This window comes from Camelus bactrianus, chromosome 9 (genome assembly GCF_048773025.1).
Source record: "Camelus bactrianus isolate YW-2024 breed Bactrian camel chromosome 9, ASM4877302v1, whole genome shotgun sequence".
NCBI classification, from domain to species: Eukaryota; Metazoa; Chordata; class Mammalia; order Artiodactyla; family Camelidae; genus Camelus; species Camelus bactrianus.
Genome location: NC_133547.1, coordinates 8261554 through 8277486, shown reverse-complemented (window position 1 = coordinate 8277486; position 15933 = coordinate 8261554). Strand labels below are relative to the sequence as shown.

Below are 15933 nucleotides of genomic sequence, written 5' to 3'. Positions count from 1 at the left end.
TTCGGGGGAAGTCGGATCAGGGATGAAGGCAGGGGAGGTAGGCATTAACAGCCCTGGGTTCCTCCTCCCCCAGCCCCAGGCAGGTGCTATCCCTGAGGTTGCTGGTGGAGGTGGCATCGCACTATTCCTACCAGAGCATCTGTCTCTGGGAGGCGTAGGAAGCTACTTCTGGAGTTTAGGGACAAGAGTGGGTGGCTCGGCTCAGCTCCCGCTGCATGCAAAGGCTTTACTGCCCGACCCCCACGGTGGGACCAACCGTCCCACTGGAGTCTGTCCAGGGTGAGGGAGATGTGCCACAGACATGACCCAGGACCCCTGCCAACCACTTCACACTGTCTGCTGGCATGCACTGCCCCAGTCTGCTCTGGTTTCTCAACAGGTCTTTCGGAGACACCGGGCCAACTGCCTTCGAGGCAGGATCTTGGACTCTGACCATGTTCTGAAAGTCCTGTGCCAAAGCCCTGAGTGCAGGGCTCATCCTTGGCTTCTCCCCAAGTGCGCCTCTGTTCCAGGCTGGGACTGCCTAAGCTCCAGGCCTGGCCACTTATGCGCTGCACATTCTTAGGCAGGTCTCTGGCCTTCTCCTCACCTGTTTCCTCTTCTAGAAAATGGGGCTCATCAGAGCACCTGCCCCTCATGTGTTAAGTCCTTTTCAGTCCAAGGCCTAGCACAGAAGAAGAGCTAATAAAGGCCACCTCCTATTTCTTAGACTCATCGAGCAGAGATGCCTTCTGACCCACCAGCAGCTGCGTCTTCCTGGAGCCAACCCTACCATGTCATGTGCTTACTGAAGAACTTCAATAGCTCCACCAGAAGCCCCCAGTCACCCTAGACACCTTGTCCAGGCTGTGCCCCTTCCCAAAGGCTTACTCCAGAACTGTCCATCATTGGTGGCCTCTCAGATGCCCACAAACATGCCTCTCCCTGTCCTTGGGGCTCAAAGGGCCCTGACCTATCTGCCCCTGGCACTCAGAGCACACCATGGCCCGCTGCCCACAGGCCTACCATCAACTCTGTCCTGCTCCAGGGACCAGGTCTCTCCCTCAGGTCAGCAGAGAACCAAACGTGTGCTAAGTAATGACGAGCACTGGCCAGGGCCGGGGACCAGGAAACAGGCGCACTCAAGACATGGTCGGTGGAGCCATAAACTGACAAACCCTTCCAGTGGGCAATCTGGCCACATCCACAAAAATATTAACCACACATTCCTTTTGTCCCAGCAGCTCCACTTCTAGGAATTTAACCTATGGGCATAATGGCAATGGTAGGCCTCCTTTTGAAAAAATAAAAAGGGATATACATACGTTAACGTATGACAAAAGGATCATTCATTCATTCATTTACTCCACAAATATTTACTGAGCCCCAACTATGTATCAGATGGACAGAGGATACACCACTGAATACGATGAGTTTATTATATTCTAGAGAGTGTGGGACAAACAACAAACAACATACATACCACAGTTATGCTTTGGGAAACAAACCCCATCTGTCCATTGAGAAAAAGGGACTCCCCCTGCCCAAGATGTTTTTCTCTCTCCACTTTAAATCAACCCATATGTACATAAATACCTAAGGCCAGACAGGTGGACTCACATGTGATCAACATCTCAGAAGTTTGAATTTCTGTCCTTCGTGTGCCTTCTCAGTCACCCCAATCTACTCTGCCTGTGAGTCATTTTAGGTCGGGGGAGCGGGGAAGCGGCGGGGAAGAAAAGGTGGATCACTAAACACAAGCCCCAAGTTACCACCTTCCTGTGATCCTGCCCTCTGGGCTTCTCTGTTAGTGAGCGTCTGCTTCTCAGCCCCTGTACAGCCTGCTGAGCGACATTCATTCAACATCCAACACCGGTGACTGCCTGTGACAGGCCAGGAACTGCCTGAGGCACTGGGGAAGTAATAGAGAAGACGAGTGCCTCCTGTCCCCACAGAGCTCTCAGTCCAGTGCAGGCAAGAGCAGAGTAGGCGACAACTAACATATATGGTGACCAGGGCCCTGGGGAGGGAGCACAGGATGTTATGGAAGGAGGGACCAGCCACAGGGATGGAGTGTAGCTGGCAGAAGACAGAGATAAGAGTTGCATGGTGGCGGGCTTAAAGAACTCTAAAAAGGCCAGCATGGCCACATTAGAATGTGTAAAAGGGTTAGTGAGGAAAGTCAAAGAAGCTTGTAGGCCTGATAAAGGATCGCAGACTCTGTGAGCAAGTTTGAAATTTATCCCAAGAGCAGAGGGGAAGCTATGGCAGGGTTCTTTCCAAGCTAAGGCGAGATGTAATCAGAGTCACATGTTACAGAGGTAATTCCACAAACTACAACGTGGAGAACTGATAGCTGGGGTGGGGGAATGAGAGCTAAACCAGCAGAGAAACCAGTCACAAAGGAGGCAATTCCAGAAATCCCAGGGAGAAATGACAGTGGCCCAAACTAGGATTAGGCAGTGAGGGGGCTAAGTGGGTTAAGGTGATGAGGAGGTGGGACTGATAATACCCGGTGACCCTCATCTGTTGAATCCAGGATCACGCCCAGCCCTCGCACTGGCTCGGCCTCTCCGCTTCATCTCCCTACCCCCACATTAAGCCCTGATCTCCCCTCTCCTGATGACTATGTGAGGCTCACACTCGGCCCATTCTGCTCTGTGGTCCCCTTCCCAGTTCCTCTGGCAAAGAAGGGAGAAAAGAGAACCAGAAACATGGGGGTGGTTGAAGTGTCCTGAGCTGGTGGAATACCACAGAAAGGGGAAGTGTCGGTGACCAGTCCCTCCCACCCTGCAAACACCAGCAGCCACCGCTGCCCAATCTGCCAGTACGTGGTGGGCCAGCAGGTAAGGCTGCGATCTGGAAGTTCTCTACCCACCATCTCCACCACTGCCATTCCCTCTGGCCAGACTGTTGGAATACACACGCCCCCGGAACCACTCCAAGACAGGGCTGCCGCCTCTCCTCCGGCTGTTCCTTTTCCACCTAGGCGACATTGGAAAACCTTTCCCGAGGGGCCTCAGCATCTCAGTCCTCCAGGACTGCTGACTCTCTGCATCCCAACCTTCTGTCCCAGCCCCCTCCCTGGGCGGGCTTCGGTCCCATCTGGCCCTGCATGTCCTGTACTCCTCCTTCCCAAGCTCTGGTGGCTCCGGGCAGGGCTGAGTCCCCATGGACCCCTCAGGGCCCCTTGTGAGGCTGCAGGTGGGAGGTGCCAGCTCTGTACCTTCTCCACTGGCAGCTCACTTGCTGCATCTCCAGATTCTGTCCCCCACCCCCCACCCCAGGTTCCTCTTGTCCTCAAAGAACTCGCTCCCCTTCCCAGAAGTGCCGCAAATCGTGGGCAGAGCCACACAATGGAAAACTCAACTGCATGTGAACGTGTAGCATTCTCTGTCGCCTCCTGTGCAGACCAGCCTCCTCTATTAGCCTGGAAGTTTCTGAAGGGCGGAAACCGCATCATCTCCTTCTCGCAATACACCAACCTGGCAAAGTCCTGCTTACCATCAGGCTGCGTCTATGCCACCTCCCCGCTCCAATCTTTGGGCATCTCCTGGCAGGACCTCATGGGAGGCTGTCTCTCCTGCCATTCCCACACACTTATTGAGCACTGACTGCAGAGCCACAGTGGGTCCTGTGCCAGGAACAGCTGAAGGCGGCTATTTGGAGAAAAGGTATTCAGAGTTCATCAGGAAAATCTGACACAGTCCAGGCCTTAAAGGATGTCACAGAAGTCACACCTCTCTAAGTGATAAGTGTTTGAGTAAAGGTGCATAAAAAGAGGTGCTGCTGGGAGTGTAAATGTGGAGCAATTTGGCAGAACTAATCACCATTTTATAAATACATCTATTCTACCATTCCACCCATCTAATCTGCTGTATACTCACATGGGAATATACAGATATTCACTGCAGCCATTTGACGGGCAAAAATTGGAAACAACCTAAAAATCCACCAAGAGGGCTCAAACTAAATGAGCTATGGTACAAACAACGGCAGAATGTAGTTTTCGAAAATAATGAGAAAGAGCTCTCATGCTGATATGAAAGGAACATAAAGACACATGAGAATGTGAAAAGTCACAAAATGATGCATGAAATATGATTTTGTATATTATGCACATAGAGCTGAACTACTTTTAAAGCAATAACAATTAGGGAGGAGAGAAGGGGAGGAAACGGACGAAGCAGGGTGGCGGGGCTTTCCTTTTTTACTTATACCCACAGACACCTCAGAGATCTTTGAATTTTTACTATGGTAAAAAGAAAACAGAAGTACAAAGTAAGTGATGCTGGAGCCTGGACAAGGGAGAGCATAACTAGGTGCTATCCACAACTTCCTCTCAGACTCCAAGAAGGGCCACTAAGTGTGGGAACAGACACGTTTTTTCTCTTGCTTGTCTCAAAAATGAGGAGGTGGGGTGGTGGGTGCTGTAGGGTGCACTGGCATGAAGTCCCAGAGACCAAGATTCAATCCCTGCTCTGCTCTGATTACTTGGATGATCCTGGGGAGGCCACTGAGTTTCCTTCCAACAGGCATCTCATTTGTCCTGGGCATCGGAGAGGTATAGAGCATGGGCTTGAAAGCCCACAGACCACCCCTGCCGCCCACAGGCTGTGATCCTAGATAAATCACTGACCTTCTCAAAGTCTCCATTTCCTCTGCTGATTATTAAAAAAGGGGGGTGGGGTGGGAGAATAATATCACTCACCCTCCCGAATGCTGCAAGGATTAAATGATACCATGTATGTGAAGTGCCTAATACAGTCCCTGGCACATAATATGTGCTCAATAAACAGCAGCTGCTATCACGATTGCAGAATGAGGGCAATGACATTGGCCCTGCCTACACGATGGAGTACTGAGAAGATTTAATAAGATGTCCCCTGAGAAAGACCTCCAGAAGCAGAGATGGGACACAAAAGCGAGAGGTACTTACATAAGGATTTCTCCCACTCCAACACAAGCCTCAGCTATCATGTAGCTAAGATCCCTATTGGCAAGGGAGAATTGTAGGCTGCTTTCTTTATTCATCCTAAGGACAAAATTCTAATCAGATATTTTATTTGGGTTCCCACTTCAACTAGATAGGAACCAGCAGATCAGAAGGGGAAAGATGGGCTGCTAGAAGCAGGTACTGACTTCTGCTAATAATACCTCAGCCTGGGGAACCCTCAGACTCCTCGCAGCCCATGCCTGGACCCCTTTAAATCCTCACAACTCTGCTATCCAGGCTCCCCAGGACATTCTGCAAGCTGACCCACACTTCTCAAGGTCACAAAACCCAGCCCACCTCCTCAGCTTCTTTCAAACATCATCCCAGAGCACAAATCCTCTCCGAAGCAACCAAACCATAGGGTCCCTTCCCAAAAACTTCCACAAACGCATCCCACCCTCCCTCCACCCCCCACCCCCGCCAGAATCCTTCCTCTGGGTGCCTTCCTGCTTTATAAAATGCTTCCCCTGCCATCCTCCAGGTACCCCCATTCCTCCGCACTATCTTCATCCACCTCCCATCTCCACAGTTGGACATGTCTGGCTGCCACTTCTGACTCCAGTTAGGGGTTCTCCACCTGACATCCCACACATTTCCCATCTCAGGGCAGTAGCCCCCACTCCTTCACACCCTTAAAGAGTTTCGGCTCTCAAGCGCTTCCAACACAGCCTCCGAGTGCCCGTCCTGGCCCCGTCCATGCTTCCACCCGAGACCCCTTCCCTGCACTCGATAGCCACGCATGCTAGGGCTCCCCAAAGTTTCCTCCTCAGAGGTTAGGGCACACACTTTCAACTGGCGCCCATCCCCGCCCCCAGACCTTGCTCTCTTCCCCAGAGTCCTCACAGAGCCATCTTTCAGTCCCTCCGGTCCAAACGCTCCGAAACACACCCGTCCCGAGCTCCCCGACTTCCTCTCCCTACTCACACGGGTTCCCCGCCCCAACCCGCTCGCTCCCAGCGGGTCCCAAGTACCCCCACCCCTCGAAGCCCCCTCTCCCACCCAGTGTCCATCCGGTTCTACCTCCAACTCGCACCTGGTCGGGGACGAAACGGGAGTCCCTGGGCACCCTCCGGGTTTTTTGCTCACTCCCATACAAGACTTCTCCAACCCCTCTCATCACCCTTTGCTGACTTCTCTTGGGGGCCCCTCGGGGCCTCGAGGCCACTCTCTCAGCAACCCTTCGGCCGGTCGGATCACTCCCACTCCCCACTTCCAGCCGGTTCTGGTCCCTGCGTCCCTTCTCTCGGCAGCCGCGATCGGGCCCTCCTGCCCCGGGGTCTCCCTCCAGCCACGAGCCGCCCGGGTGCCCTTAGGACCCCCCTCGGACGGCCCCTCACTCTCGCTCCGGGCCGGTCGCGGTCCCCTCCCGCCCCCCCGGCCGTCCCGGCGGCCATTGCTCCAAGATGGCGGCGGCGGCGGCGGCGGCGGGTGAGGCCGGGCCGGGCCGGGCTGGGGGTCTGGGGTCCCGGGGCGGCGCTCACCTGCAACTCGGCGCGCTCGGCCTCCCAGCGGGCCTTCTCTGCTTCGAAGCGCGCCCACTCGTGCTGGATAAAGTGTAGGATCCCGGGTAGGCTCAGGGGCTCTGGTCCCGCCGTGGGACCGGGGCTGCCTCCGCCGCCGCCTCCTTTAGCAGCCGGGCCGGGCCCAGGGGTAGGAGCAGAGACCGGGGCCGCCCCCGTCGGGCCGGGACCCGCGCCGGAGCCGAGCGGGCGGCAGGAGGAGGCGGCGGCGGCGGCGACGGCGGCCGCTCGCTCCTCCATCATGGAGGCCCCGGGGCCGGCCCGCGCGCCCGCTGTGCCTCGCGCGCCTGCGCGGCCGCGCCAACACTCGCGCGCGCGCTCGGCGGGGACCGGGGCGGTCGGTGACGGGAACGAAGTCGGGCGCGCGCCTCGCCCACCCGGGTCGGCCCCGAAAGCGCGCGCGGGATGGGCTGAAAGGGGCGGGGCGGGAGCGCCCGCCCCAGGGAGGGCAAACGCGACCCAGGCCCGGAGAGAGGGTCGCCCCTGGAAAGCGCGGGACTTTGGGAGGGGAGGCCTTCGGTCCTCCTCCTCCGGCTTCGCCCCAAAGAAAGATTCTAGCCCTCTCCAGACCCAAATACCTCCTCTCGACAGTCACTATCATTCTTTGAGAGAAAGGGCGACCACCAGGGATGGTTTCAGCAATGGCCTCATCCTTTCTGATTCCTGGCCCAGGTCGGTTGTCATGGTAACCTTCCCCAGTCTGGAACACCCTTAGCCCCCCCTTCCCCCATCTTTGTGGTTATGGAGCTCCAAACCTCTCCTGGCCGAGCACCAGGAGGAGGTTGCCAAGGTAACCCAAGTCCCTGGGTTGTCCTTTCTGCCCCTCCTCTCATTGGTTACTATGGCAACTCCACCTAGCACTCAGGTAGAAAGGAACCCAGCCCCAAGGACACTGATTGCTGAGGGAAACCTCTTTCCCAACCCCTCCCCCAGCCACCCAGTTGGCATTACCATGGTAACTATCTCCCCCTTTCCCATCGTGGGAGGTCCAGGGACCAAACCAACCAGGTGTTTTTATTTAGAGGAGGAGATGCTCTGCTGAGGAGTAGTTACTATGGTTACAAGGCCTGGACCATCCCCAGGTTGATGAGAAACAGGCAAGGCAAAGTCCTGGTTGCTCTGGTGATGGGGGCAGTCCCCTTTCCAGTGACCCTAGGAACCAGGCTCACCAAGGTTGAAGACATTTTAGGATTGTTTCAGGATGGAGTGTGTCTAGGCAAGAGGTTGTCATGGTAACACCTTCTGTCACTTCTAGCCCTACCTTTCTGTACACATTTATGAAAGAAGGGATGGTTATATCCCTATGACATCCTTACCTCCCATTCATAAGATGCTTCAGGTGGTGCCTGAGCGTATGGGACTTAAAGAGAAATGATTCCCTGACCTTCTCATTCCCACTTTGTAGGTAAGATGAAATGGTGCTCTATTGTGTGAAATTGGCTGATTTGGAGTTTTCTGGTTCTCCTTTCCTCAGAAGTGCAGCTGAGCTGGGCTGGGACTGTCCCCCTGGAGCTCCTTCAGCCTGCAACCTAGGAGGTAAGAAGCCCCTCAGTGTCACCAGCACTCATGTGGAAACTGCCCTTGTCCCCAAAAGGTTTTTCCACATATCACTCACTTTCTCTACCCGTCACATTCCCATTCTACAGATGCAGCAACTGAGACTCAGGCCAGGTGAACTCTGGCCTGAAATGAATCGGGGTGAACTTAACATGGTTTTGTGGGCAATAGAGAGACAGTCTCAGCTTAACTACCCTCTCCTCCCCTGACCACCTTTTTTCTCTCACGCCCCCTGCTGGTTTTCTGCCGTATCTGTAAGTTGTTTGGGTGGTTTTTGTCTGTCTTCCCACCTCTGGAAGGCCTGCCCAATGACTGCCCGGGTCATCCTGGGTCCCCAGAACACAGAATCTGGCACAGAGGGCACACAATAAATATCTGTTTGTTGAGTTAATGAGTTGAATTAATTAATCAGTGTGCGGTATTCCAGTCTGAAAGCACCTGTCAGGTTAGGGCTGGGGAAAGGGCTTGTCTCACTGAAGATGGGCTGGGAGTTGGGCTGTCTTTGTGTACCCAAGAGAGACAGCAGAGTTTACTGGTTGAAAGCACAACTCTGGTGCCAGCTTGCAGGGTCAACTCCTGGGGCCACCAGTTCCCAGCTATGTGACCTTGAGCAAGTGACTTCACCTTTCTGTTCCTCAGTTTCCTCATCTTTAAAGGTGCTCACAATGTGAAGATTAAACAAGTTAATATTGGCAAAGTGCTTAGAACAGGGTCTGGCACGTCATGAGTGGCTAGAATTGTTGACATTATCCTATTACTATCCTTCAAAATCATCATTTCATCCACTTTGTCCCAATGAAGGAGTTTTGCCCCTTACAGCTGGGAAAGCCAAGACTGACCTTGTCAGTGTACCGGATGATTCCTCACTCTTCCTTCTCTGGTCCCCCCACCTCCTCATCTGGTTCTGATACCTGCTGATCTTTGAGAAACTGGTTTCTGCCCTCTGTCCTGTCGGTTACCTCCTGGCCCAGAATTGGCCAGACAGCATGTGGGGAGAGCCAGGGCCTGGGGGTGGAGACCTGGCTTCTGCTTCCTTTCTCTCTCTGAGCCCCAGGATCCCCCTCTGAATAATGGGAGTCAATCATTCATCCCACACAAATTTACTGAGCCCCTGCTGAGTGCCAGGTAGTGTGCTGTGTTCTGGATATATGGCAGGGAACAAAAGAGACCAAACAATAAATAGAACAAGTGAAATCTACATGATAACTACTAAGGGAGGAAAACAACACAGGGACGGGGCATAGGAAGTATGTGAGTGATGGGGAGATGCAGTTTTAAGGAAGGTGGCCAAAGGAAGGGCGTAGTGGCCAGGTGACATTTGAGCAAAGACCTGGAGGCCAAGGAAGGATCCATACAGATAACCTGGGGGGAGAGTGTCCAGGCAGAGGGAACAGCAGTCTCTCAGGTGTTTGGTCGCCCATGTGGCTGCTGCTGAGTGAGTGAGCACAGGAACATGGGGGATCATGTGGGGCCTTGTGGGTCACAGTGAAGACTTTGGCCTGTCCTTTGAGTGAGTCTTGAGCCACAGAAGGTTTGAGCAGATGCAGGACGGGATCTAATTCAGGGTTTAACAGGATCCCGCTGGGCTCTGAGTGGGGAACAGACTGTAAGGAACAAAGGTGAAGCAGGAGGATGGTCCTTTTAGAATCTAAGGGTCTCTTCTGTGCTTCTGTGTACCTAAGCACTAAGGTTCTAAGATTTTTAAGACCCAGAAGATTCTGTGGTTCTAAAGTTCCTCCCCCCACAGTAACGTGAGTTGCATGGGGGGTCAGGGGAATTGTTGATCTCTGTGTTATGTGTCTACTGTCGTGTCTCCCATGCCTAGGACAGTGCCTGGTATGTTGTAGGAGTTCCCCAAATAGATGTTGAAGGACAGAAGGGAGGAGGGATCAATCTACAGTCCAGAAGGCAATCCCAAGGCACTAAAGAATAAGAAGTCGCCCTCAAAGTGCAACTCAGGTTCTTAGGTGACATCTGAGTTGGGTCAGAGAAGGGCAAGCAGGCCTGGGATGGGTGAAGAGGGGTGGCAGTGCATTCTTGGTGGGAGAGAGAGAGGAGACAGGCAGACCGGGGCAGGGCCCCAGGCTCACAGCCTCAGCAAAGAATTTGGCTCTGGGGACCTGAGTGGGCTTTACAGAAGCCTTGCCTCTGGTCACCATCTTTTCACCAAGTGCATTTTCAGTGCCCAGCCATGTACTGGGAACACAGTGATAATAAAGACAGCCTGGATCTCCCCTCTTGGGTCTCACAGTCCAGTGGAGCAGACAGCCCCAGCCCCAGACAGTGCCAAATAAGAACAGGCAGCGCAGGGACTCCAGGAGTCCAGAGGGGACTTCTGACCCAGCCTGCAGTTCAGGGAGGGCTTCCTGGAGGAGGGGCCGTCTGAGCTGAAGACTGAGCATGAGTAGGAGTTCTCCAGGAGAAAAGAGGCATAAATAGAAGGGATGTTCAAGAGGAGACTCTTCCAGGCAGAAGGAACAGAATATGCAAAGGCTTAGAAATAAAACCTGTTTGAAGAAAAGTCCAAGATGGCTGAGGCATAGAGTTCGAGGAGGCATGGCAGGAGATGGGGCTGGAATGGTGGGCAGGCAAGGGCCAGGTCACACAAGGCCTTGTGGGATGTTGTAAGAAACTTACACTTTTCTCCCCGGGGCACTGGGGAGCCATGGCAGATTCTGAGCAGGGAGGGAGATGTCAGATTTGTACTTTATGAAGACCCCTCTGGCTGCCATGAAGGAGACCAGGGGGAGGCTAAGTGGGGATCTGGGTGGATCCAGGTTGAAGGGGGAAGTTTGGAGATGGGGGTCAGAATATTTAGGAGGTAGGAGGATTAGCTGGGTCTCTGATGTCCCCCTCTCAGGGAGAGGCGGAACCTATGAAGATCCTTCATGGGGAAACTTTTTCTGAGTATCTGCTTAGAACCCAAGGTTAGTGATTCCTTCCGTACTGGAGACCAGCCAAATCTTTAAATTCTGCTGGGGACAGGGAGATAGCGCCATCTGGGGGTTGTTTAGGAGTGTAGCCAATGAATAGAGGTGGGGGGGCACCCTACTGATAACAGCCTCTTTTGATGCTGCAGCCCACAAGACTTTAATAAAAATGAGCTTTTAACTGTTATAAAATACACATAACAAAATTTTGTCATCTTAACAGTTTTTAGGGGTATAGTTCAGTAGTGTTAAGTATATTCGTGTTACTGTGCAATCTCCAAAACTTTTTCATCTTGCAAAACCGAAACGCTATACTGATTCAACAACTCCCCATTTCTCCCTCCCCACAGCCCCTGTTTTTATGAATTTGACCCTTCCCATTAAAAAAAAAAAAGATTAACTAGCAGCCAACATTAAAAATTGGAATAATTCTAGGGGGGAGGGCATAGTACAGGGGTAGAGGACATGCTTAGCATGCACGAGATCCTGGGTTCAATTCCCAGTACCTCCATTTAAAAATAAATAAATAAACCTAATTACCTCCCCCCCAAAACAAAACAGAACAAAATTGGAATAATTCCAGCTTAAAAAAAAAACATTTCTAGCTTTTCTTGCAAAACCAAAACCATCTGGCTGGCCACCAGGAAAGACATGGCTAGATGGTCCAGGATTTGAGGAATTGAAAAGGAGGCAGCAAGGAGGGTCCTGGTGACCAAGGCTCTGACCCAGGGCCAGGGTATGGGAGGGAGAGATCAGGGGTGGCTTCCTGGAGCAGGGAATGGTCAAGAAGGTGCAAGTTGGTCTTGGGAATGGGGTCCTTGCATTTATAACTGAATTTGAGTCTGAATGAGAAGTTGACAGTGAATAGAAGGGTGGTATTGAACAAGGAAGAAGGGAAGATGATTCGTTTGATAAAAACTTCCTGAGCATCTAATGTGTGCCTGGCTTTGTGCTGGGTGGCCTTGGGGAACCAACAGTGACCAAGATAGGCTCAGGACCTGCCCTCATGGGTCTCACAGTCCAGTGGGAGGACACAGACTGGTCCCTACTCAGTAATGAATTAGAATGGTAGGCTAGACCCGCGGGACCCAGAGGGCTGAAGGAGCCCTGAGGGGGCTGCATGACCCAGCCTGGGATTAAGGAGGGCTTCCCAGAGGAGGAAGAGTCAGAACTGAAACCAAATAAGGAAAGGGCTAGGAGAGGGAGGCAAGGCTGAGGATGGGTCGGGGAGTTTCTGACAACCAGCTCCAGCCTCCCCTTTCCTTCCCCCCTCCCCAGGATACCCGCGAAGCCCAGCTAGGGCCTGACTACAGCCCCATGCGGCTCACCCGCTGCCAGGCTGCTCTGGCAGCCGCCATCACCCTCAACCTCTTGGTGCTGTTCTATGTCTCGTGGCTGCAACACCTGCCCAGGAATTCCCGGACCCGGGGCTCCCGCCGTGTATCTGCCTCGGGCCCCCGCGTCACCGTCCTGGTGCGAGAGTTCGAAGCCTTTGACAACGCGGTGCCAGAGCTGGTGGACTCCTTCCTGCAGCTGGACCCTGCCCAGCCGGTAGTGGTGGTAGCCGACACGCTCCCTTACCCGCCCCTGGCCCTGCCCCGCATCCCCAACGTTCGCCTGGCGCTGCTCCAGCCTGCCCTAGACCGGCCGGCCGCAGCCTCGCGCCCCGAGACCTACGTGGCCACAGAGTACGTGGCCCTGGTGCCCGACGGGGCGAGGGCCGAGGCGCCTGGCCAGCTAGAGCGCATGGTGGAGGTGCTCCGAGCCGGAGGCTCACGCCTGGTAGCCGCCCCCGTCGCCTCGGCCAACCCTGCCCGGTGCCTGGCCCTGAACGTCAGCCTGCGGGAGTGGACCGCCCGCTACGGCCCGGCGCCCTCTGCATCCCGCTGCGATGCCCTGGAAGGAGACGCCGTGCTTCTCCTGCGCGCCCGGGACCTCTTCAACCTCTCAGCACCCCTGGCCCGGCCGGTGGGTACCGGCCTCTTCCTACAGACCGCGCTTCGCGGCTGGACCATGCAGCTGCTGGACCTGCCCTTCGCGGCGGCGCGCCAGCCCCCTCTGGCCACGGCCCACGCGCGCTGGAAGGCGGAGCGCGAGGGGCGGGCGCGGCGGACCGCGCTGCTGCGGGCGCTGGGCATCCGCCTGGTGAGCTGGGAGAGTGGGCGGCTCGAGTGGTTCGGCTGCAGCAAGGAGACCCCACGCTGTTTCGGGACAGTGGTGGGCGACACGCCGGCCTACCTGTACGAGGAGCGTTGGACACCCCCGTGCTGCCTGCGCGCGCTGCGCGAGACCGCCCGCTACGTGGTGGGCGTGCTGGAGGCCGCCGGCGTGCGCTACTGGCTGGAGGGCGGCTCGCTGCTGGGGGCGGCCCGCCACGGGGACATCATCCCGTGGGACTACGACGTGGACCTGGGCATCTACCTGGAGGACGTGGGCAACTGCGAGCAGCTGCGGGGCGCCGAGGCGGGCTCCGTGGTGGACGAGCGCGGCTTCGTGTGGGAGAAGGCGGTAGAGGGCGACTTCTTCCGCGTGCAGTACAGCGAGAGCAACCACTTGCACGTGGACCTGTGGCCCTTCTACCCCCGAAACGGGGTCATGACCAAGGATACGTGGCTGGACCACCGGCAGGATGTCGAGTTCCCCGAACACTTCCTGCAGCCTCTCGTGCCCCTGCCCTTTGCCGGCTTCGTGGCGCAGGCGCCTAACAACTACCGCCGCTTCCTGGAGCTCAAGTTCGGCCCCGGGGTCATTGAGAACCCAGAGTACCCCAATCCGGCTCTCCTGAGTTTAACGGGAAGCAGCTGAAGCTCCAGCGCCTGCTCCTGGGGTCGGGAGAACATTCGAGCACAGGGAACTGTCCTTTGTCTTGGTGCCGCTGGCATTTGGTGGACGGGCTAGGGATGCCAAGCCGCCTTGCAGGGCCCAGCACAGTCCTGGACATCAAAGACGCGCCGTGCTCAAGCGTTCCAGAACTGGGACTGCGGGGCTGGGACAGAGTTTTGGAAAGAGAGGGAGAACGAGGGTAGGTTATGGGGTCAGACTGTCGCGATTCAGGCCACGGCTCTTCCACTTACTAGGTAGGTGGGCCTGGGCAAGTGTCCCAATTTCTCTGTGCCTCGGTTTCCTCCAGAATTCAGTGTGGGCCGTCAGTGTCTAGCACACAAAGAGCCCCAGGACACTTGGCTGTTGGTGTTGATTCTACCACTAGAGGGCGTCTTTGCCCTAGTTTGAGGCCCAGGTGACGGTTACCCGGGACCGCTGCTTTACGGCTTTCGCAGTCTCTTGAGCCTCTGGTCTTCTCTCTAGTCTCCTGCGCCTGGCCAGACAGGATGACTATCTTCCCTTCGTTCAGAGAACCTCCTTCCCTCCTGGGAGAGCCCTGTGAGGTGCATGCTGCTCTTAACCCCACCTGCAGAAAAGGAAACAAGCTCAAAGCTCTGAGATGCCAATGTGGTTAAGTATCAGATTCTGGATCCCAGCCCGACTCCATTTAACTGTTGTACCTCATTATTTGAGGTCTCTGCACCTGTTGGCCCACTCACAAGGTGGGCTAAACGCTAACCCTAGCTCACACTTACTGTGCACTTACTGTGTATCACGCATCGTCTCAGTGTTTCACATGGTGTAACTGACATCCCTCGCCTGGACCCTCCGAGGTGAGAGCTGCTGTTATTTTCATTTGACAGATAGGGAAACTGAGGCCAGGATGGTAAAGTCACCAGTCCAAGGTCAGACAGCTTGGAGAGTGTCAGAGCAGGGACTTGAACCCAGGCTGCCAGTCTAGAGCCTGCACTGAAGTTGTCCACTATGCCCCTCCCTAGTCATGGTAGACGGGCTTTGGGAAGCCAAACCACTTAGCAGGTAAAGCGATGGCCTTCCTCTTGTGATCTTGCACCTAAGAGAAAATACTGTTTGGGCATGTACCTCCAATATATGTATTTATTTATAAACTATATCCAGGTACTACTCTTTCTGTATATTAGTAATAAGGGTTAAATTATTCCATTTTAAAATTAAAAAGAAATAGAGAGGTCTTCATTTAGCTGCCTCATCTCAATGACTTCTGGCACACAGCCCTTGGGTCTATGCACCTGGCTTTGAGACCACAGGCTCTGAAGTGGGAGAGGCCTGGGTTCAAATCCCAGCGCTGCCACTTCCTCCCACTGAGGCTCAGACATTCAATCCTGACTTCTTATAACACAGACTCTGTTCTTAACCACTGAACCTACCAATGGCTTGCAGTCTGTTAGGTTCCCAGGGAGCATTCTGGAAACATGGAGATGATTTGGGTTATCACTGTGATCAGACAGTGCTCTCAGAATGCATGGCCCAAGGATGGAGATGTCTTACAATACATACAGGGCACCTCCACAATGAAGCAGTGTCCCTTGTCACGTACAGTTTTAAAATGTCCCATTGAATATTCATGAAGGATAAGTGATGTTCAAAATATTTTCCCACTGGTATGGTAATATAAATACATATATCAATGTATGCATCACTTTAAAAAATACTTTTAAATTCTCAAAATAATCAAAATTATCTATCTATACATATTTAAGTTGTTGCCAAGAACATAACTTGAAGCTCAAATCATTCTTTTTTTTCTTTTAATGGAGGTACTGGGGATTGAACCCAGGGCCTCGTGCATGCTAAGCATGTGCTCTGCCACTGACCTATGCCCCTAACCCCCTCAAATCATTCTTCAATTATTGTAATGGTTTTGTTTCATTTAGAAATTGTTGGTGTGATTTCTTGATTGAAACAGCTGTATATGTATATACATAAATAACATTATCTATATATATGTTTGTATATTTATTTAAAATAACCTTGTCTTAGCTGTGATTTCATAAGGGAACCACATCAAATACTTCTGGCAACTTCCTATTAAATTGAAAATCATTAGGGACTTGAGACTAAATAGATAAAAAATTTCTCTTGGCATCAA

At 53.8% G+C, this 15933-nt stretch overlaps 2 protein-coding genes across 5 annotated transcripts in view; one reads left to right on the top strand and one right to left on the bottom strand.

Moving 5' to 3' along the window:
- Window positions 1-6777, bottom strand: part of STRN4 (striatin 4) — a 24731-nt gene extending 17954 nt beyond the window's left edge. For both annotated transcript variants that reach the window (XM_074369367.1, XM_074369368.1), the window contains exon 1: window positions 6457-6777. In XM_074369367.1, the coding sequence (XP_074225468.1) occupies window positions 6457-6738 (282 nt within the window). In that variant the 5' untranslated portion in view covers window positions 6739-6777. The remainder of the gene's footprint in view (window positions 1-6456) is intronic.
- FKRP (fukutin related protein) lies at window positions 6368-15933 on the top strand. Of its 3 annotated transcripts, none has more exons than XM_074369370.1 (3): window positions 6368-6403; window positions 7901-8031; window positions 12261-15933. In XM_074369370.1, exon 3 carries the CDS (start codon window positions 12300-12302, stop codon window positions 13785-13787), a length of 1488 nt encoding a protein of 495 aa, XP_074225471.1. In that variant the 5' UTR covers window positions 6368-6403; window positions 7901-8031; window positions 12261-12299; the 3' UTR covers window positions 13788-15933. The 3 variants fall into 3 exon arrangements, with proteins under 3 accessions (XP_074225471.1, XP_074225472.1, XP_074225473.1); XM_074369371.1 differs by having other exon boundaries at window positions 6370-6403; window positions 7970-8031; XM_074369372.1 differs by lacking the exon at window positions 6368-6403 and adding an exon at window positions 6909-7167 and having other exon boundaries at window positions 7970-8031.

Excerpts from the sequence above, each read along its gene's own strand:
- FKRP (XM_074369370.1), top strand. The coding sequence starts at position 12,300 with ATGCGGCTCACCCGCTGCCAGGCTGCTCTGGCAGCCGCCATCACCCTC.